At 58.7% G+C, this 22,284-nt stretch overlaps 2 protein-coding genes across 6 annotated transcripts in view; one reads left to right on the forward strand and one right to left on the reverse strand.

The window, feature by feature from the left end:
• Nucleotides 1-87: 87 nt before the first annotated feature.
• On the reverse strand, nucleotides 88-8,828 carry KCNJ9 (potassium inwardly rectifying channel subfamily J member 9). The gene is made up of 3 exons (XM_020798175.3): nucleotides 8,736-8,828; nucleotides 3,656-4,625; nucleotides 88-1,257 (listed from the first exon to the last, which is right to left on the reverse strand). Exons 2-3 carry the CDS (start codon nucleotides 4,587-4,589, stop codon nucleotides 902-904), a joined length of 1,290 nt encoding a protein of 429 aa, XP_020653834.3. The 5' UTR covers nucleotides 4,590-4,625; nucleotides 8,736-8,828; the 3' UTR covers nucleotides 88-901.
• The window catches only part of KCNJ10 (potassium inwardly rectifying channel subfamily J member 10), a 24,266-nt gene continuing 8,823 nt past the window's right edge, over nucleotides 6,842-22,284 (forward strand). The window contains exons 1-6 of one of the 5 annotated variants that reach the window (XM_078382137.1): nucleotides 6,842-7,818; nucleotides 10,747-12,164; nucleotides 12,849-12,949; nucleotides 13,267-13,487; nucleotides 13,938-14,022; nucleotides 16,376-16,555. The gene's annotated coding sequence lies outside the window, so the exon portion shown is untranslated. The other 4 variants (XM_078382138.1, XM_078382139.1, XM_072984164.2 and 1 more) reach the window with 4 other exon arrangements.

The raw sequence follows: 22,284 nt of genomic DNA on the forward strand, positions 1-22,284 counted from the left end.
TTCCCTTATCTGATTCCAGCAAGTTCCTAAGCAGCACAGAGAGGAGATAATGTCGGGTTTGCCTTTGGGTTTTTGTTTTCTTTTAAAAAACCATCTTTCTGCTGGGCCCCTTCCTTTGCGGGTGGGGGTTCTAATCTCCAAATAGGTCCATGCAGGAAACCAAGAGACCGCGCTGACAAAGGCCACCCTTTGAGCCCTCTCAAAGCCATTTTTGGGTTGTGGTTGTTGTTTATTTAAGAGGGAGGGGAAGATAGAGGGTGGGGGGAGAAAGAGGAAGCAGGAGGATTGAGGAGGATGCATGGAAAGGCCGACTGCCGTAGCGGCAGGAACAGGATCGGGAGCCTCCGAGGGGACACCTGCCCCATTCCGACACCCGTCCCCTTCGCCCCCCCCCCCTTCGCTCTCCCATAGAACTGCCGCTGCTCCGTGGCTCTTCCCTCCACCCATCATCACCCACCGCTCCAAACAGAGGATCGCCTCCCTCTGGCTAACGTGGAGCTGAAGCGTGTCCAGGGAACTAGCCTTCGAATTCCATGATTATCCCTTTATTTGTCGCCCGCGTTTGTGGCCTCTTGGCCTGCATTTATACAGGGGGGAGTGTATGCTTAGGGGCGCCTTTAACGTCACTCCCCAGTTTTCTCCCTGTCTCCTATCCTCCCTCCACCACCAGCTGCTTTGGCAGGGTTTGGACTCGGCTGCCCTTCCGGTCCCTTCCGGAAATGCTGCCATCCGTTCACTGGCCAGCGGGACGTCCGGCCTGTGCTGGGGCTCCTGGGTTTTCCCAGTCCGGCGTCCCTGCCCTTCCTGCCTTCCTCCCCTCTTGATCCGGCTCTTCTCAGCGAGGCCGCCCACGTCCAGTTTGGGGTCCTCTGGCTTTCTTGGCTCGCTTCGGCTCCTCCGGCTAGACCTTGGACTCGCTCTCCGTGCTGGTGAGGTTCCCGTTCTTCTTCTCCTTCTCCTCCTCCTCCTCCTCCTTGTCCTTCTCCCCCTCGTCCTTCTCCTCTCCCTTCTCCGTCCCCTCTTCCACTTTCTCGTCCAGCTGGCTGGGGATGGACCAGTAGAGGTGGGCATCCATGCGGGCAGCCGCCTCAGAAAGTTCCCGGGCGCTGCAGCTGGGCGTGGGGACTTCGAAAGTCTGATGGAAGCTGTTATAGTCCACCTCGTAGAAGCCATCTTCCAGGGAAAGGACGGACATGAAGCGGTGGCCCCAGAGCACCTCGTCCACCAGGTAAGAGCTGCGGGCTTGGCATGTCATCCCTGCAGGGCGGGAAGGAGGAGGAGGAGGAGGAGGAGGAGGAGGGGAGAAAGCCATTAGCAGCAGCAGCACAAGCAGGACACCTCAAGACATCTTGTGGCCAGGAGTTCCAGAGCTTAACGCTGCCCGGAAGGTAAGCAGCAAGGACTGGCCAATGCTCTCCCCACTTAACTCCTAAGATTCCCCATTGAGAGAATTAATCGGGGAAGCAGCCTCTTATGTGCCACTTAATGTAGGCACTTTCTCTGGAATGCGCTGCTTTCTCTGCCTTTACATATACATGGTTGTCGTCCTCACGTTTTCTGCCCCTATAGACTCCATAACGCCTCAGCCAGCCCTGACGGGTTGGGGGTTGGGGGGCGGGGGGTGGAGCGGCTGTGTTGTCTGCCCATGCCTTGCCCTGGGAGAAGCAAACACCCATGGGGTGGGGGGGGGAGAGGGAGAGACCTCCTCTTGGCCTTTCCTGCTCTCGGCCGCGGCCGCCTTCCTCCTCCCACTCCGGACTGGGCTTTGAGCCGGGAGCCTTCGTGGTCTCCCTCTTAGCTGACTCGTGGATTCATTTCAGGAAGCCCACGAGGGTTTTGTTCTGTTAAAACCACCTTGGGGAGGGTGCCTAAGGCTGGCGCTTCCCTTCTTTTCACGCTTCACGCCCCACCCGTCACTCCGCCAAAGAACACCCCCCCCACCGCCAAAGCCGAAAGACCCTTCTTTCCCTAAGGAGAGTCTGAATTACGTTTACAGACCTTCACTCTTTAAAGCCTCTCCATTTATGCCAAAATGTTATTCCTGTCACTCGAGCACAAACAGAAAATCTAATCTTTTGTTCCATCCCATATCATAAAAAAAGTGTCCCACTTAGATAATGTCTGGGTCACACCGGAGGGAGGTCTGATCACTGCAAGGGAAACGCTGACTTAGTGGTTTGGTGGGGCAGCCCGGTCGCTCTCTCTCCCCCCCCGTCCCCCCCCCCGTCTCAGAACACTGTTCTAAAAATAACCATTCCCCTCCACCCGCCCTGTCACTCTACACAGTCTTTGCCGCCCCCCCCCGCCTCGCGCCTCTTGCACGCCTTCCTGCTTTTGCTTCCCTCCCTGGTCCGGCTTGCACCCGAAACCTGGAAAATGGGCCAGCTTTCCCCACCCCCGCCTGCCCGCCCGCCCACCCACCCTCACCCCCCCTCCCGCCAGCAAGGATGCCTCCCGGGCACTGGCAGCATCCCTCGGCAGCATCCTGTCTCGTCTCCGTCATGGTGACAGAGGTGACCCGGTGGCTGCTACCAAGAGGCTTATGTAACTCCATGCGGGGTGAGGAAAGAAAGGCTTCCCTTGCCCCGCTTCGGGGGTGGGGGGTGGGTGAGGGGGCCTTGATTGAGGCCGCGGGCCCTTGAGAAGGCCGGGAAGGGCCTCTGGGCAAGGAGAGGGCCTGTTAATGGCAACGCGCAGGCCAGAGGCTCTTGTCTTTCTCCTTGAGCCCCGGGTTGCTGTCTGCGGCTCCCCAGGCAGCAAGAACACGAGAGAATTAATTGCAGCTATAAATAGCTCAGATCCAGGGTGACTCCTCCTCCTCCTCCCCCCCCCCAAAAAAAATCAGAAGCACCATCTTGGTGTTTCTCTGTGTCTCTCCTCCGCTTTCTCTTGGCAATTTTGGATCGGAGGATTGGAAGCATGGATGCCAACAACCAGATCCTTCCCCCACACCGTGCTTGAATCGCTCCCCCCCCCCACACACACATTCCCACCTGATCTTAACCGAACCCAGTCCCAGCCGGGCAGCCCTCTGCTCCCCAGCAGGTGAGGGAGGGGCACCCCAAATGAGAGCCTGGCTTTCCTTGATGAGCTTTCGTAATTGTGGGGAAGGACACCGTTTAGAGATGCAGGAGGTGGGAGCGTCAGCCTGTGGTGTCCCGGAAGGGGAGCGAAGGGCAGAGGTCGAGGGGGGGTGGGGGAGGCGGCTGGGGGGTGCCCTCAGAGTCCTCCGCCAGGAGCAGCTTTTGGAGGACCCTCCTCTTTCTGGGGGGGACCCCTTCTGGGAGAGACCGTCCCGCCCAAGAGGAGGAACCGGAAAGAGGAAGGGGAGCAGGGGCCTTGAGGCCACCCATCGTCCACAGGGAGGCACACCCAGGCAGTCACGGACTGGGCAGCTGGCACAGAGGTGACCCCCCGAGCCCAGAGCTCCCCATGCCTGCAAAGTGTGTTGTAATTTGGGTGTCAACAACAGCCACCGCGGTGGGCAGTGCGCCTGTCCCTCTAACTCAGCCTGTCCACTTTAATGCAGGTTTTGCCATCCTGGCGACCCAGGAGAGAGAGAGAGAGAGAGAGAGGGAGGCAGGGAGGGAGGGAGGTTAGCCGCACCCCAGGGTGTGTGTTCCCCCAGGGCGACCAGGGTGCTCGACCCACCTACCTGTGGCCTCCACCATCCCTTCCAAGATCACGACGATCTCGAACTCGTCCTTCCGCAGCTGCTCCCGGGAGACCTCCCAGAAGGGGCTGTGCTCGTTGATTTCGTGGCTGATGATGAGGGGCGAGACCAGGAAAAGGCGGTCGTCGCCCGTCTCGAAGCCCACGTTGATGTCCGTCTGGTTGAGGGGGATGAACTCCCCTTCCTGGGTCTGCTTGGACTTGATGAGCTTGGCCCGGATCGAGGCCTCCACGATGTGGGAGTTGCGGAGGTCCCCCACCCGGAACATGAGGCACAGGCGGTCGTCCCGCAGGGAGATCACCGCGTGGGAGGAGAAGACCAGGGTCTCGGCCCGCTTGTTGGGCTGGGAGATCTTGACGAACATGCAGCCGACCATGAAGGCGTTGACCATGGAGCCCAGGATGGCCTGGAGCAAGAGGAGGATGATGCCCTCAGGGCACTTGTCGGTGATGACCCGGTGCCCGTAGCCGATGGTGGTTTCCGTCTCGATGGAGAAGAGGAAAGCGGAGACGAATCCGTTGAGGTTGTTGACGCAGGGGGTCCAGGCGTCGTCCCCGAGGTGGTCCAGGTCCCCCCGGCAGTAGGCGATGAACCACCAGATGAGGCCGAAGAAGAGCCAGGTGGTGGCGTAGGCCAGGACGAAGACCAGCAGGCTGAAGCGCCACTTCAGGTCCACCAGGGTGGTGAAGATGTCCGTCAGGTAGCGGTAGGTCTCCCGCACGTTCCCATGCTGGACGTTGCACTTGCCGTCTTTCTCCACATACCTCTGGCGCCCCCGCTTCTTCTCCGCCTTCACGGGCTCCTCGCCCAGGCGGCGGGCAAGGGCGGGCTTGAGCGGGCGGGCCGGGAGTGGCCCTTTGGCGTCCGAGGCCGGGGCCTCCGGGATGGTGGAGAAGGCGGAGTTCTCCTTCGCCATCTTAGCATCGGGAGCGCCGGACAAACATCTGGGAGTCTGGGGAAGAAAGACAGAACGACAAGGGAGTGGGTGGCCCTGGTGGGGGGAGGGCGACGCTCCTCCTGGACCGGCTGGGCAGAAAACGGGCTTTCCTCCTCTCCGTCACCCACCCCCCAGCCTGCCTTCCTCCCTGCCGGCTGCCCAAATTGGGTGGCTCTTGCTCGGATCCAGCAGGAGGAAAAGAGGCCGTGCTCAGGATCTCCTCTTGCTAATAATAGCCCTGCCACCACTGCGGAGATTATGCCGCCCTGTTTAACCAGCCTCCAGAATAAGCGTGGCAACGGCCAGCCTCTGCTCCAGCTGAGATAAAGATGAGGCTGCCGACTTTGATGCATCGGACTACGTATCCCATCACCTCCTTCTGTGAGGAGGGCCAGGCTGGGCCAAGGGGCCACCGCTGGTTAAATGCTGCTGGGCCACGTCCCCAAAAGGGGGCGTCTCAATTCCTGCCTTGAAGTCACTGGAAAAGGGAGCTGGGCGTGAACGGCGGGCGGCCGACGGACAAAAAAGACGAGGTGGTGCCAGGGAGACGAGGTTGCCTGTTCCACAAAGAGGACGGCTTTTGTCTTCCAGGAGCGGAAGGAAGTCAGGCATCAATAACGGCGAGGGCCAGGTGCCCTCTGGAGCCAGGAAGGCAGGAGGAAGCCAGTAAAGACAGCGGCCAGGTTGGTCCCCTCCCTTCCTGGTAGCCTTTGAAAGACGTGGGTGTGTGTGTGTGTAAGACGGACTCCCTGTGCGGGCCCAGCGAAGGTGGTTTGCCCGGGCTGGGTTTTAGGCAGGCCCTGTGTGGCCTCTGACCGACCAGAACGTGCCCTTGTATACCGGAGGGCGTTCTTTTTCAGCAGCCTTTCCAGCGATGCGCGCTCCCTTTTTGAGGTGATGTCTTTCTGGACACCCTTGTTGGGGTCGCAGAGTGCCAAATCACCCCTTAAGAGGGAACCATTTGCCCTATTCTGACAGCGGATTTCCTTCTGGTACGCAATTCCTTCCAAGCTGCTGTGCCTCGGCAGGTGTGCCAAGGAACCCCAAGCTCCCCTTCTGATGAACTATCCAAAAAGACCTCTAAATCAGAAGTTGTGAGCTGTGAAACTCATTTCGTACAGCTTCCTAAAAGCAAAGTGGCTGGATCCTTGACGCCAGGGCTGCGGTGAAACGGGATCGCAATAAGGTGTGTGGGGGGGAAGCCTAGGGTGGCCGTGACCTCGTTTCTGCCTGCGGCCTCCTCATGCCGTTTTTTTTTCTCTTCCCTGCAGGAGGGCTTCCTCCAGGATGCTTTCCCACACCTGGAGGAGAGTTGGAAGAAGGAGCCTATTGAGGTCTCAGAGATGCACCCTGAGGGGGACTCATCCTGCCCAGAGAAAACGGAGCTGTTGGCCCCGGGGGGGAAAAAGGTATTTGGAGAACTTCTCTGAAACACAGTTCTAGCTTTTAGTCGCTTAATCTCGTGATTTGTGGATCCTGTTTCGCCTATTGGGGTGAGGTTTTGTTAGCACTGGGGGGCTGGGGGAGAGGGAGGGGCCGTTTGCAAGTCTCGGGTCACCCTCCAGGCCAAGAGAAAGGCCACGGCTCCTTTCGTGGATGGACGCCTCTCGCCCCCCCCGAGGCAACCTGGATGGGCTGGCGTTTTCTGTTGCAAGAGACCTGTTAGCCTCTCAGGTTCTACATGTCTTCTTGGTTTGGGCTTCGATGTAACAAAACCCAACACATTTAACCCCCAACATATACCCAACACACACACACACACACACACACACCACACACTCACAATCTGAGCACCCAGGAAAGAGGAACAAGTGGTTCCTTTTGCTAGGAGAAGGATGGTCATCTCTCTCTCTTATTCTCTCTCTCTCTTCCCCCCCCCCCCCATCAACATCCTTCTCCATCCCTCCCTAGCAGTCTGGGCCTGGTAGGATAGTTCCCGAACCCGACTCCTGCCACGGGGTGGGCATGGAAGTGGGCCCGGTTTGCAGAGGGGCCCAGGTGGCTCCTCGAATGAGCTGGCACTCGTGCCTTTCAGCAGCGTCCCGGCTGCTAATGGAATAATTTTGTATTTGCCACAACTGTTCAGCGGGGCTTGGAGAACGGGGGGTGGGGGGGTGGTTTCTTGTCTGCCTCAGGCAGCACGATATCTTGAGCTGGTCTTCTTTCACCTACGTGGCCAGGAAGGGAAGGGTTGGGAGGGCGCACCCCCCCCACAAGAGCAGGGGCAGGAGAGCCTACTGGATGGGTCCCCCATGTCTGCCAAGGGGGGTGGGCTGGCTGAAGGGGCAGTGGGGGGGTGGTTTTTGGATGCTGTATTCTCCTGTGCTGAGTTTGGTGAAGTTACTTTTGTGGACTACGGGGGAACCTGTTCTCTGGGAGCTTCTGAGAGAGGAAAAAAGAAAGGCAAGGTCTCTGCCAATTCTGCCTCTTTGCCCTCTAAGGGCTGGGGGGTTCTGTTTGCTGTGCAAGGGTCTAGTCCTCAGTGTTCCCTGAGATACAGAGAGAGAGAGAGAGAGAGAGAGAGAGAGAGAGGCCATATTTCCTCCCTGCGGGCCTTTCTGAGAACGTTTCCCCTCCCCTTCCAGCCCAAGGCAAAAATAGTCCCTGCTGGAACATGTCCACCCTCTTGCCCATCAGGAAAGATGCTTCTGTCTAAAGATAGCCCGGCCTGACCCCCTCCCCCCCCCCCGCGCTCCTCCTCCTCCTCCTCTTCCTCCTTTGGGGGACTTTTTGACTGGGATTCCAGCCCTTGCAGAGCGACTCCACCCCAGTCGAGGCTCCTTCGCTCGGTCCTCCCCAAAAGCAGCCTTCCGAGGACGTTTCGGGAGGAGCAGAATGGTTGGGGGGGGGGAGAGCAACGAAATGCCACCAGAGCATCCCCAGGTCTCTGCAGCTCTTGTTGAGAATTTGGAGATGATGATGGGGGGGTGCTGGGGCATGTGTGCAGAGGAGGAGGATTTCCTGGTCTCTTTTCTCCCCCACCTGTCCTACCTCACAGGGTGGTTGTTGAAAGGATGGAACGAGGCAGAGGCTCGTATTTCGGCACAGTTCTGGGAGAGAGGCCTGAGTTCCAGTCTCTTGTGAGCTTCCCAAAAGCGAGCCTCCCCTGGTCTCTTCCTCTTTCTGTCCTCCTGTCAGGTTTTCCTCCCTCACAGGGCTGTTGTTTCAGAGAACATGGCATCTCAGCTCATCCCAACGTGAGGAGCAGGTGGGGACCTGCGTTCGAATTCCCTGCTTTCTCATGCAGAAGGCTCTTTCTTGGGCGTTGTTCCCCCTTCTCCAGCCCGGTCTTCCTTCTCCAGTCCATTGGGCCCCGTGGGGGTCTTAGACCCAAGACTAAGAGTGGGGTGCTCCTCTCTGGGGGGAATATGGGCCGGCTGGCAAGGCCCAGCCTCTTTGGGGCGCCAGCCTTGCCCGGCCAGCCAGCAGGCCCTTTCCTCTCGTCTCCTTCCTCCCAGGAGGGTGACTGGGGGGGGGGGCTGCAGCCAAAAGCTCACGGGGGGGGCTTTTCCATCCGGAAGGGAACATCTCCCTCCTCCAGCTCCATCCCTGGCTATAGCGCCATTGGAAAGGAAAGGGGCCTCTGTTTCCCCCCCCCCATCGCGAGCAGGAAGGTTGAGGAAAAGAAAGGCTCCCCCTTGGCGGGGGGGCCAGCAGGTCCTTCCAGCTCCCCATGGAGGGGGGGATTGGGGCCCTCTTCCTCTCCCTCTCCTCCTCTTGCTGCCTGACCTCTCGCCGGAAGGTGTTGTCGTGGAGGGCACAGGAGGGGAAAGGAGGGAGGAGGAGGGAGGAAGAGAGAGAGACACACACACACACAGACACACACACACACACACACACACACACACACACACACCCCGGTAGGCTGCCTGGAGCCCAGGTAGGCAAGGACGGGGGGGGGGGGGAGCAGCGCCTCCTTCCTTCCTTCTCGGCCTCTCCTTCCCGGGGGTGGGTGGGGGGAGAAGAAGGGTGCCTGGGCACCTGGGGGTGTCTGTGCCCCCCAAACATGTCAGGCAGGGAAGCGGGGGGGGGAGGGACACACATGCGCGCACACAGAGAGGGAGAGAAAGGGACCCCATCCCAGCCAGGGCGCTCTGCCCGCCTGGCCCAGGGAGCTGTCCTCACCTGCGGGTGCTGAAGGCGCTCCTCCGGCTCCAGCTGCCGCCCGGCGGTGATGATGGTGATGATGGCGGCGGCTCCTTCCCGCTCCCGGTGCCGCCTGGCAGGGCATCTCCCCCCCCCCAGGGACAGACGGGCAGAGAGGAGGGCCTCCTCTTCCTCCTTCCTCCTCTGCCTGAATGGAGCTGCAGCCCAGCGAGTGGATCCCGCTCTGCGCCCCCCCCGCCCCCCCAAAGCGCGGTTCCCAGGCACCCCTGCTTCCCTGCCGTCGCCACGGCAACCGCTCAGTTCCTCCTCTGGCTGGGATGCGGCGTTGTACCTTTGCCCCTCCCCCTTTCAGATTGGGAGGGGGGAGGCGGAGGAGGCCCCCCCTTGCGCAGAGCAGATCGCCCCCCCACCCCCCTCTGGCAGCTCCCGGGCAGGGGAGGAGGGCACGGAGCAGCCTTTGTTTGCCTGCTTGTCTGTTCATGACCGGAGGGGGGGGGATTGAGGGGGGAGCATCGCCTTTTCCAAAGTGGCAGCTCCAGCCAGGCCTCTCCTCTCTTCCCCCCCCCGCTGGACACTCTTTGGGGGGGCCATCACCCCTACCACCCCCCTCCTGGGGTCCCTTTGGGGTCTGCCCTTCTAGGCTTATTACTATTATAAATTATAAATAAATAAATAAATAAAATAAATAAATTATGATCCTCATCCTCATCATCACCCCCACCCTCATCTTTGTGTCCAGGATCGGACCGGAGGCCTTTCCTCCCTCTGTCCTGAACCCTTGGCCTGGCTCCTTCCCCTCCTCACGAGCAGCCCTTGCTTCTCCGGCACACCTGCCTTTCCCCGACATGGCTGATGGGGGCCCCCTCCCCTTTCTGGGGGTGGGACACCCCTAAGAAAGAGGCACACTTTGGGGACCTGGGAAGGATGATGGGACCTTGTGCTTGACACGCCCAGGGAGGGCCAGGTTGAGGCAAAAAACCCTTCAGGGCTTGGGCAGGCCTAGAGCTTGGGCTCGGGGAATGCTGTGGGTGGGGGGGAGACGTTTTGCCCCTCCAGGCAGGGCGGCTTCGTGGCCCCGGCGGCTGCATTTTGAAGTACCCCGCATGGCTCCCCCTGGGGCAGATACTTCCGGTTCACAGGCGGCTTTAAAATGCACAAAGTAAAGCAAAGCCTGAAAGAAATATATCTGATGGGACATGTTGGAAAAACAGGCCGGGCAGGCATCAAAAACCGGAGTTTCCCTCCCCCTCCCCATCCTTAGAGTTAATTGGGTGTCTGGGTGTCTTTTGTTCCAAAAAAGGGGGGGCTGAGAAACGCCACCCCTTACGTAACGCTTGCCTTTCCGTGTTTAATTAATTATGCAAAGTCAGCCAAGTTGGCAGGGCAGGAATGATCCAAAGGCAGTAAAGCAACGCTCAGGAGCAGGCAGGGCCCTCCTCACGCTCCTGGGTCAAGGGGGTGGCCCTGCTCTCTCTCCCCCCCTCTGGCCTTTTGCAGCCTCCCAGGCTGAGGTTTCATCCCCACCCCCATCCCATTCCCCGCAGCCTCCCATGGCCCTGGGGCAGGGAAGCAGGGGGAGAGAGGCTCCTTCGCAGGTGGGCGGGCGTCCCCTGCGGCCTCAAGGCCTTGCAGGTGAATGAAAGGAAGCGAGAGTCTCCGAGAGTCTCCAGGGGGGCCCGCCTTCCTCTCCTTGTGGGTCCCTGTGGGTGGGGAGGGATGAGCCCAGCGGGGGGGGGCTCCCAAGGCCAGAGCCGGAGAGCCCTGGGTTGGTGTCGGTCCTGCCCTCCGCCTCACACCGATGGGTGTCAAAAGGAGAACCAAGGGAAGCCCCCCCCCGGGAGGGGAGCCAAGCCGAGCGGCGAGAGAGGGGCCCTTTCTCGAAGGCCCGGCCTCGGCTGGGAGGCGTCCAGAGGGAGGGAGGAGGAACAAGCCATGTTTTGTTGCTTTCCGACTGAGCTGCTAACCTCAGCAAAAGCCTTTCCCTTCTCTCTCTCTCTCTCTCTCTCTCTTTCTCTTTCTTTGCCTGCAGTGCAAACCAGTGGTAACCAATTGGCCTCCTCTCATCCGTTTGCGTTTGAGGACTTCAGATGGGTATCGGTCTTGACAGAGTTGGGCTGCCTCAGCAGAAAAGGCTGGGTTTTAAAAACTATTTTTGGAGGGTTGTTTTATTCTGTAAGTGGAGGGCAGAAGAAGAGGAAGGAGAGGAGAAAGTGTGTTTTGTGACAAGACCCAAAGCAGGCCAGGTGGATCCTCTTCCCCCCCCACACACACACACTTTGGGCTCCTTTCTCTCTGGAAGCCCAGTGAGCCGGATCCTAACAGAGCATGGAAAAAAACATGCCTTGGTTTTTTGGTTTGCACCTGCTAGAAGTCCCCCCCCCATGGCCAACTTTTTGCCTCGAAAAAGTAACTTTTCCAAACTCTGATCACTTCCCCTTAAGCGAAAAAGGAAGGGAAGAGTCTGAGAACCGACGTAGCGCAAACTGCCCTGATGTGCACAGGCAATCGCAGCAAGAAGATGAAGAGGTGAGCTAGGAACAATTGCTGGGGATGATGGGTGCTGGAGTCCAACCTATCTGGGTGGCGCTCTGTTGGAGGAAAAAACACCAGGTTTTCTGCAGAGGAAGGGCGAGGGGAAGGCCAGACTGTTCAGGTGAGGGATGGGCAGAGCTAAGGTGAAAAGGGTAAAGGCCACGGAGGGAGGAAGCCTCTCCTCCTGCCAGGGAAGTGAGCTTTAAGAGACAGAGTTCAGCCTTTTAGAATTGGGGGGGGGGGTTGGACCCCCTGCAAACATTGGGAAGCGAGAAAATCATCATGGAGGGCTAGAAGAGGAGAGCTGGATCTGGGTTCAGGAGGGGTTCCCCTTAGGCACCCCTCACTGTCCGTGACCACGGGTCCCGCTTGGGCACAGAAACCATTGCCCAGCTGCAGCCCAAGAGGAAAAAAATCCTGCACAATGGGGAAGATTGGCAAAAAGCACCCAGCGGAAGAACAGGTGCGAAAGACGCCGAGGGGAGAAAGAGCCAGGTGTGATCTCTGTTGTCTCTCAGCCACACACTGCCCTCCCCCCCCATGCAGCCCTCAGCCTTTCATTCCCAAACAGGCACCTGCTTTGAATGGCTTCCGGATGTTGGCACTTCCTCCTGTCTCCATCTCTCTCTCTCTCTCTCTGGCTGAAAGTTGCCTTGGGTTTCCAGGTAGAATGTCTTGGGCAGAGCGGCCCTGGCCAAATCCCAGGGGGACCCGGATGAAATGGGGCCGCCGAAAGGCCCCCGCCGGCCCTGCGCTCACCTGATACCTTCCCTCCAGCGCCCCGTCGCTCTTCCCCATTGCAAAGATCTTGGCCTCTGAGCAGCCAGGGAGAGGGTGGGTCAGTTTCCCAGGATATTATGTGTGTACGTGGATGCGAAGCTGACCCCCAGCACCCTGGCGGATCTGCCAAGCTGAGTGAGTGTATGGACGGTGGTGGAGGTGGAGGGATGGAGGTGGGGTGGGGGTGGAATCCAGACCCTGAAAGCATCGAGGTTCTTGCGAGTGTCTCCAGAACCAGCGGTGTGGTTCTCCTGCTTCTGCTTCACAGGCAGACTTCCAGGCTTCCTCTTCCTGAGGCAGAAGGCAAAGCCTGGAGGAGAACTTCTGCTTTGCTTTCAGTAAGAGCATGCCCATACCCAGCCAGATCGGGCCCCGTTACTTGGATGTGGTGGTGGAGAAAAGGTCCCTTGCTGTGGCTGTTGTCCACGGGGAGGATTTTCAGTTGTGGAATTCTCAGCCACAAAATTGTGGCTGGACGAACTCACTCAGGCAGATGGCCGTAGGAAGGGAGGAAGCAAATTCAGGGAGGCTGAGAGAGCCGGTGGCTCCTAGTCAGGGTAGCGATAGATCCCCCTCCTGTATCAGAGACCGTGTGGCTCTGCCGAAGGAGTCCCATGATGGAGGGAGGCCATCGCCCTCCTGCTGCGCGGGTGGGCTTTGAGCAGAGGCCACGGGTCTCCCCCAGTGGGGACAGAACGGTGGCGGACTCGAGAGGCCCTGGTCTGATCCTGTGTGGCTCTTTTGATTTTTTTTAAAAATATAAATGTTGGCTCTGTTACCAGCAACCCAGCAGCTGTGTGTTTCCTTTCTTCATCCAAGGCCTCCTCCCATCTGCCCAGATTCCCCTTCCCGGACAGAGGTGACACAAACTGGGCTGTCTCCGCCTTGGTGTTCCCTGGGCGGCCTGTCCCGGCTCGGAGGTACGTGGGGGGCCCACCTAGGAGGGGCAGGGGACGCGAGAGCCAGGCTTCCCCTTCCAGGTCACTGCACAGCCTCTCAGGGTTGCCCCTACTTTGGGGAGGCAAACTCTTCAGACCCTGAGATCCTTGTGCTGATGCATCTCACGTTCTCAACAGAAGGCCTTCGGCTGAGAAGTTGTTGTTCCACTGACACGCAACAGCACTTAACGCACAACTTCAGTTATATGACTTGTCAAGGTGTAGTAACGAAGGGTGGGTTGCTTAGTCCAGTTGCAGCAAAGCCTTTCCTGGTATGTATTTCTTACTTAAATGAGAAGGCTTTGTCCCTCGAGTGGAATATGCCCGGATGAGACCAGGCCGAGTGCTGCTCTCCGCCTTGACTGTCTGCCCCAGGCTCCAGTGGATTCCCCCGCGGTTAGACTCCGGATCGCATCGGATTTTTATACTCTGCATCGAATCTCCTCTCGAATGGGATTAATTCATGAGGCCTGTGTTTGCATCGGACCGTTTCTTGGTCCCTTCTCTCTGTTTGGACCTGGTTAGTCTAAATCCTTGAATCGCCTTGACTCTGCTTTCAGAACCCATCAAATATCGGCTTTGCCGAGAACGGAACACCCTGCTATGTTAATTAGGAGCTTCCTCCCTGCAGCCACGGGGCCCCTTGAATGGCTTCATCACGGCAGCAGTCTTGATGGCAAATAGGCACTTAATGCCATCTTTATTGCCAAGTTGCCGGTCCCTGTATGGGGTGGGGGTGGGGGTGGGTGGGGGCTTTGATGCCCGGCTTCCTCTAACTAAGGGGCCAATGGGGAGATTGATTCCTAGTTATCCCCAGGCTGTGTTGAATAAGAAGCAATAAAAGGTGACAGATGCGTAAGGAGGAAGCTGACCTCGATACTCCTGAGCTATAATGCCATGTTGCATTTGAATTTTTAACAGGAAAGCAAACAACGTTTTGTTCTTTGTTGTTTTAAATCACACAAACCAGGCCTGAAAAATGGGACAGGAGGACAACATGGATGGGAAAGAATGCCTCGGTTCGGTGGCAGCATGACCGGGATTTCCTGTAAAATGTAAGTAAACCACGGGTGGCCCCTCCAGGTCCAGCTGCTGGTTCAGGACGTTGCGTGGGGAGCGGGTGGTCCCTCCCCAGCTGGCCGGAACACGCCCTGGGTGAGAATCCTGTTCAGCTGAGGGCCCAGTTCGGTTTCTCAGAGGCACCTGTGAGCTGAAACTTTGACTGCCCTTTAATGAAGCCTTAAGGGAAGGCATTTTAATTGGAAGCAAGACCGGGGGTGGGTGGGGGGGAGAGAACACATGACTGGTTCTGGATTCTGCCCCAGAGACCCTGATCCAGAGTAAAAACCATGTCTGTGTTCCTCACATTGCAACTGAAGGAAGAGTAGTTGGCCCCAAAACCTTTCTTAGGCCAGCGGGAAGGAGGCCTGTGAGAAGGGCAGCCGCCGGGCCTGGAGTCTTGAAAGGGGGATTGATTGGCTTCTCCGGGGGGGGGGTGGACGAAATGAGGGGAACCCCAGAAGGAAGAGACAAGGAGCCCCGGACTTTGTCAAGGTCCAGTGGTTGCTTGGTCCTCCCGAACAATAACGTTCAAGTCCAGGGCCCAAGTCTTTTGTAACAAGGAAAACCACAAAATGCGTAGCTCGGTTCAGAGACGGTCATCCGCAGCAGACTCCGCGTTGTGTCGGACAAAACCGCTTGAGCTTCTCTGCCTCCCAGGCAGACAGGGCTGCGCCGGGAGGCGAAAACAGGCAGGGGACGAGCGGGACGGCTGCGTGGCTCAGGTGATGGGGGTGTGGGACAGAAGAAGAAGAAGAAGAAGAAGAAGAAGAAGAAGAAGAAGAAGAAGAAGAAGAAGAAGAAGAAGAAGACCACGACCACGACCACGACCACGACCACGACACTCTCTCTGCCTCGTTTTACATTTTGCTCCCCGAACAGCCCTGGTTTGGGGTTTTCCTCTAGCATCTAACATTTCTCTGCTATTTTTGCTGGACATCCTCCCATCTTAAATCCCCACCATGTACACCAAAAATGGATGTTTTCCAAGAAGCTTTAAAAAAGGAGAATGACTTGTTTCAGTTTACCTGAAAGGAGGCAGCCCATACTCTGAACAAAAAGGGAGAGGAAATAATTGTGATTTGATTCATTATTTGACACAAACGTTGCCGTATTTGTTCAAGTTCAGAAGAGGAAGAACTTGAGAGTTTGAAAGGAAAAACAAACCAACAAACCCACCCTCTGACTATGAGACCGACTGAAACGGGGAGACAAAGAGTTCATCCCGGCCGAAGGCTTTTAGCGTTCAAGGGCAGAAGGGTTGAAATCCCCGGACCTTCCACCCTTTTCCGTCCTGGTCTTCAGTGGATGCAGGGAGGGGGAAGGCAGCAAAGGGCCTCTTCGCATTGCGCCTCTTGAATCTGGTCCGTGCAAGGGGCACAGAAATGGCCTCTCGCTCCATTATTAGTATTAGTATTATCCTTATTTTAACAAATGTCACACCCTTTGAAAACCAGAAAGGCATTGAGCTTGTTGAAGATGCTGAAAGTGGGAGGTGTGCACCTGGCCGATTCCCCCCCCTCCCCGCGCACGGATACCCTGCACGGCTGGGGGAGAAGGCGCCCTCAAAGCCACGCAGGGGAAGGGCTCGAATAGGAGGCCCGAAGCTTCCCTGAGAAGGGAGAAGCGACAGGGGGCTGTGCCGGTCCTGCAAATTTGGACAGAGCCGGTCTGGGCGACTTTGTCCGTGACCCCCTCTACCCGCCCTTCCGCTTCAAGGCCTGGTTTGCAAACTGGCGAGGTCTCTCTTCCTCCCTCTGAGCCTGGAGAGAAAGGCGCCCGTCCTTCCTCTTCTCCTGTTTTTCTGCCTTGTTCGCTCCCTGGTTTTGTGACCCTTTCGTGTGGAGAGCTCTGGACCGTAACAAAACCCAGTCTCCAGTGACCGGTCTGATTTCCACCTCGTTAACCCTCCTCTAAAACTCTCACCCCTTGGCACCTCCCCATCACCCCCACCCCCGGCCCCTGCTCTCCTTCCACTTTTCCTGGCCAGTCCCATCCCTTGCCAGCCTTTACCCCCCCCCCCACACACACACACTCTTTTTTTCTCTCTCCCTCTCTTTCATGCTCTGCAGCTCCTCCTCCCGCCTCTGTTTTCTCCAGTTGTCCCTCTCTTCTCTGATAGGTCCCGGCAGGACGTCAATCACTTCCCTCTGCCACCCCCACCTTTTAAAAAATAATCCTTCCATTCAATTGAACTTGGGCAAAGTTTTGTAAAGAGGTGGAGGTGGGGGGGGGGAGGGAAAGGAGGCATAAAATCCATGGGGGAGCCTCTGCCTGGCAGTGGTGGGCGACTCTTATTGGAGGGTGGAAAGTGCCTTTGAAAGCCCTCAGCCACCTTCTCCCCCTCAGGGGCCGAAGACCTCCGTGTTTTGGAAGAAACCCCTACAGTATTGGGTCTGGGAGAAGGTTGACATCCAGGACTTGGAAGAAGCGACGACAGCCAAGCTCCGGGAGCAGGACCTCCACTTGGGGGACGTCCAGTCCACTCGCCCGTCCTCTCGTCTGCACATCTCCTGCAGCAGGTTCAAAGTAAGGAGGACCCAATGGGTGGGAAAGGGCCAGAGGTGATGGCCTGGCATTTGTGTGTGTGTAAGTGTGTAAGTGTGTGTATGTGGGGGAGAAGATCTGGCTCCCCAAGTCTGGACTGCTCGGTCTTCATGCTGCGGGTTAAAGGGTGGCAGCAGAATTGCCAAGGGCCAGGGTGACGGAAGGGGGACTTGATGCATCTTCTGCCAAAGGGGGACCCCTCTGTGGAGAGCCTTCACCCTCCCTGTGCCGGGGCCGATTTGGCATCAAAAACCGGAGCCGCCCCAAGAACAGCCTCAGCAAAAGGCCCACCGGGCTCCCTTTGCTGGTCTTCCTCTTCTCCCCTCCGACCTTCCCCCTGATCTTAATTCTCTGGTGGCCTCGCGCACACCCGGCCCGAGGGGCTGTTTCCTACACCTGGCCCCTTCCGTCCCCTCGGGCCTCGGCTGGGGGGCCCTCCGTGGGGCGGGCACGGGGAGCGAACGCCAGGAGGTGCCTGTCCCGGGCGGGGACCCTTGAGAAGAAGCCGGGAGCCCGCCCGCCTGGCACTCGGTGGGGCTGCCCCCGCTCTGCCCTGCCCGGTTGTCTCCTCTCCGGAGCTGAGATGCCTTTTTCCAAAAGGGAAGGAAAGAGGGGACCGGGGGGGGGGGGGAGGACCCCTGGGGCGGCAGCTGCCTCGACACCCGAGGGTGCTGCCCGTTCCCCCGGGGCAGGGGAGCTCCTTCTCGAGGGACAAAGCCCGCCAGCTCCCTTTTTGGCCTCGGCCCCTGCGTCCCGCCTGCGTGCCGGGGGGGCTCCTGAGGCCTGCGGCTAGTCCTCGGCTCGCCTCTGGGTTCTGTGGGGTGGGTGGGTGGGTCGCCCTGAAAGTCGCAATCCTCAAGGCTGACATTTCCAAACTCTGCTTAGACACTGATCCGCACCTTCTCTGGGGAAAGAGTGCTTTGCTGCCCCGGTTTGGTGGGTTCTGAGTTCCGTTTTGTACATCACCTTTCCTCCGCGGAAAGGCTCAGGGCAGCCACGAAGGACTTCCTTCTCTCCCCCCCCCCCCCCCGTCTCACTTCAGCCTTGCAGAGACAGGCCGGTCGGGCCGGTCGTCCTGAGGGAGACCGTGAGGGGTCCAGGGCCGCCCAGCGGGTTTCATGGCTCGGTGGGGATTGGAATGGCAGCCCTCTCACATCCGCCCCCTTTGCTGCACAATCGTGGGTTTGGCTCTGAAAGGCCTGTTCCCCCCCCCCCCGTCCCCCCAGCGAGGAGGGAAAGCGGCTCCCACCTTCAGACATCTTTGAAATGCCATTTTAGATAAAGAGGTCCAGGGGAACTTTTCCAGGGTCTGGATTTGTCCCTTTGCTCCACCGGACGGGTCAGGACCAGGCCAGGCCCCATGAAGCAGCTCCTCCCTTCCCAGATCTTCAAGGCACTCTTGCCCTCTGAGACAAACGGCTTAATCATTCGCTTTATGTGGAAGGAAATCCATCATGGCCCCAGAGTCTTTCCATCGATAGCACAGGGATCCTGGAGGGCGCCTGGGGGGGGGGTCACTTTCTAGAGCCACGGCGAAGTAAACTCAATGCTCCCAGTGGCTGGGGGAAATAAAACAGGAAGGGAGGAAAAAGGAAAAGAAGGGAAAAGGCAGGAAGCAAAGAAAGAAAGAAAGAAAGAAAGAGAGAGAGACGAGAGAGAGAGACGAGAGAGACCGAACCCTTCACGCACGGCACGGCAGCCGCAGCAAGAATGCAGGGCCGGGTGGATGGAGCCGCGGGGCCAGAGGACGGCAGGCGGTTGGAAAGCTGAGCCGCTTCCCCCTGTTTTGGAAGTCCGCTCGCAGGAAGCCCCCAGCCGGCTTGGCCTCTGGTGGGGGGGAGTCTGAGAGTTGGGGGGACCTGCCCCCAGAATACCCCCCCCCCGAGACCCTTCCAGTGCTCTGGAAAGGGCAAACCTCACCCCTCCCCCGACACGCATGCACGCACACACACACACACACACAGAGGGGTGCTTTTTAATTCAGCCTCCGCGTCTTCCCTCTGCCTTGCCTTCTCCTCAGAAGCTCCCTGGGTGACCTTGGCTGCCTCCGCCTGAGCTACCTCGCAGGAGGGTTGTGGGGTGGCGGAGAGGTGGAAGGGCGCCACCTGGTGCTCACTGGAAGGAGATGGAGTCAGTCCTGACCGGAGGGGGGGCAGAGGGGGGCCAGGCCGGACCGACCTCTCTTGAACTCTGAGCCCTGGAGGCACCCTCCTGGTGGAAGCGCCCCCCCCTCCCCGGGACAGGCCCTCCTCCTCTCTACCTGGTGACACCTTGCTGGCGGAGGGGGACCCTGAACACCGGCAGGGGGTGGGCTAGATGACCCAGGAAGGCCCTTTCCGACGCCACAGCCCGGTGATGCTGGAAAAAAATGCCTTGCAGAGAGTGACTCAGAGCTGGCTCTGCAAAACTGCTGGAAAGTGCTGGACAGAGGGGAGGGTGAGGCCGTGGGGCTAGAGGTTGGGGGTTTGATTCCACACCATGCCCTTCCCTTGAGAGGGGCCGGACTCGATGGTCCATGGGGGGGGGGATGTCTCTTCCAGTGAGGATGGTGGCGGACCTTGAAGTCTTCCGGTTGGGGGTGGGGGGAGATTCTGGACCGGCTTCTTCTCCCTCCCTGCTCAGGCCCCAATCCCGTCTGCCTTGGTCGTCCATCTGGACCCTTTGGGCACCTGGCTTGCTCAGTCCTTTTCTTGCTGCCCCTTCGCCAGTCTCTGCGGCCCCCTCTGTCCTGCACGGCTCACCTCTGCGTGACACCGCGCAGCCTCTTTGGAGAGCCAGAGAGAGAGAGAGGGAGAGAAAGGGAGGGAGAGGGAGAGGGAGAGGGGGAGGGGGAGATAGAGGGAGGCATCGGACACCCCTCAGTGCATACTAATGACGCCGGGCTCCTCAAAGCCCCTTTTGTCTCCCTGGACGCTCCATTCAGGCCTTCTCCTACGGGGCACACAATGGGCCCTCTGTCTGGCCTGTTCTCCCTACAAAACAGTCAAATGCTTTCACCTCGGTTCTCTCTCTCTCTCTTTCTCTCTCTCTCCCTCCCCCCCCCCGGCCGGCCCACCCCTGCCAACCCCTGCCCCGCTCTGAGATGGATCCTTTCCCTGAGCTTTTACAAGCTGTCAGCTTTAGGTTTCCACTTCCCAAGATTAAGTGGGGAGCTGTCCAAACAGCCGGCCCGATCCATCCGCGGCTGCTCCTGCAGCCCCTCGTTCCTTGTGGCCTGTCCTTCTGTCACAAGGGGCAAGAAGGGGTGCCCTCGGAGCAGGGCCAGCCTCCAAAGGGCCCCAAAGCCGGAGCTTTCTCTCTCTCTCTTTCTTTTGGAAGGCCTTAGAAATCCCGGGAGCCGGGACCGCAATGCCAGACATAGCCTCTTTCCAAGCTCTGTGCCAGAGTACAAGCCACGCCGGCCACCGTTGCCTGGCAAGGGAGCCAAGGCGGGTCTTGTCCTGAAGACTGAGGTTGCCTCCAAAGACTGAGCTTTGGGGTGGGGTGGAGGGAGTGTGTGTGTGTGTGTTGCTGAGAAGAAACTTTGCAGGCATGGACGGAGCGAGGCTGAGGCAGAGAGGAAGCAGGTGTCTGAGCGGCTGCTGGAAGAGGCAGGCTTGGGTTCTGCCAGCTGGCTTCTCCCGCGCTGCTCCCTCCTCCTCCTCCTCCTCCTCCTCCTGCAGGCGCTACTCGGTTGGCAAATTCTTGGCATGACACATTCGCTCACCTCGGTGGGGAATGGGACAGGAGGGAGAGGGAGAAGGGAGAGTCTTGCTTCCTCCTGGCCCAACACCGAGCAGCGCCTGGCCCAAGGGATGAGACTCTGGAAGGGACAGGACGGGACCCCCCCCTGGTAGGCTGGCAGGCCTCCCCACCTGGGGGCTCCCAGCATGCCAGGGGGGGCTCACTTGCATAGGGGAGTCAGAGAAAGAGAGGACTCCATTGGGGGAAAGGAACTGCCGGTCCCTCGGCTTTGCTCCCCAGGGACAGCCGGCAGAAGCAGCCCTTTCTTAGCTTAGAGCGGGGGCTCTCGCGTCCTGGGGCCCCCAGGCTCTCCAAGAGGGCAGTTAAAGCGAGGGAGGTGTCGGGCGAGAGTGGCCGAGCCGGCTGGAAACCTTGGACCTTGTCGTCCAGAAACAGTAGCTTCCTAAGCTCCTCTCTGCCTGGGATGCCAGGAGAGCTTGCCCCCGCGGTCCAGTCCCCCTCCATCCCTCGGCCGACGGCTTCACTCGAGCCGGCAATCCCTTTCTGGGGGCGCTTGAGGGGCGTGCGGCACGCAGGACCCCGTCCGGGACCTTCTGTGTTCCTCGCCCCGACCTTCGTGCCCTGGCCTGCTCCCTCGATGGCCAAACACGAGATTTGACAAGCTGGTTCTTGTTTCACGTCCCATCGAGTTGCCCTGCGGGAAGGAGCCGATTTCCAGCACAACCCTTTTCCAAAACGAGCCAGAGTTACAGTTTAACCACGTTTGCTCAAGGCGAGGAAGGCGGCGGAATGCCTCAGCGTCGGCCCCGACCCGTCAACATCCCCGCTGGAATCTTTTACCATACCTTGTGATCGGTATCGCCTGGTCTGTTTTCACCTTCTTGGCTACAGATTGAAGCCCATAAAGCTCCCCACGGCTGGGTTTGGGGGGGCTTGTCATTCTGAGGAAGAAGCAGGGAGACACGAACCATCGCCCCAACTTAGGGGGGTCCGTTTCTCTCCGTTTTCGGAGAGGGAGCATAAAGTGTGCCCTTAAAACGAGTCTTCAATAGTGATTTTAGAATGCTTGGTTCCTTTGTGGTCCGTTAGTGGGTGGAGAAAAGTAATTAGTAGACAGATAAACAAAGAGACTCAACAAGTATACAAGGCGAGGGAGGCACCTGCTGCTCCGTCAGAAGGGAAAGGCTGCTGGTCCGTGGAAGAGAGCCGGATTTGCACAAGAGAAATCCCAGGTTCCAGCCCAGGCGGGTGGCCTCTCCAAGGAGGGAGAGTCGACCAGCCCGGGCTGGAGGGGGCAAGGGCCTGCCTCCGTGGAAGGCGGCTAGTGCTCTCCCTGCTGTTGCTCCAGCCAGCCCGGGATCATCCTCTCTGGTTGGCCGCCGTGGCTGTCCTGGGATTCACCCGGACGTCAAAGGCCCAAGAGCAGGCCGGCCGTGAGGGGTGGGTTTGGGGCATTTAGCCGAGGGAACCCATTCCTCTCGGCTGTTTAAAGGCAGCAGAGGAGGAGAGCCACACCGAGGTTCTCTTGAGACTGAGGGCGTGTGTGTGTGTGTGTGTGTGTGTGTGTGAGAGAGAGAGAGAGAGAGAGAGAGAGAGGCTCTTGCAAACCACATTCCCCTTGTCGTACAGCCGGCAGGATGCATTTTTATGGACTCGGCTGCGTGACTGCCTGCTTAATGAATGCTGGCCATAGGGCCTGAGGTTAACGTTTAACAGGGGTGAGAGGTCAACCGCTGCCTTGCAGGGCCCTTGGCCTCTCTCGCCCAGCGCTGAAGTGTTTCCAGCCTGGCTTGGTCGACGAGGAGGGGCTTTGCCTCCCCAGAGAGAGGAGGGCAGGACCTCCCGTCGTGCGAGAGAGGGCTCTCAGGCATCTGCCTCCACTCGGGGGCCTGTAAAAACATCTATCTTCTTTTCCACAAAACAATGAACATTCATCGTATGAGCTGGAAGGGGGAATTCTGGTCATTGTAGTCCAAAAAAGAGAGAGTAATGATTCCAAGCTCTGATACGGACTTGGCATACGGCTG

The sequence above is a fragment of the Pogona vitticeps genome, chromosome 15 (genome assembly GCF_051106095.1).
Source record: "Pogona vitticeps strain Pit_001003342236 chromosome 15, PviZW2.1, whole genome shotgun sequence".
In the NCBI taxonomy this organism is placed as follows: Eukaryota; Metazoa; Chordata; class Lepidosauria; order Squamata; family Agamidae; genus Pogona; species Pogona vitticeps.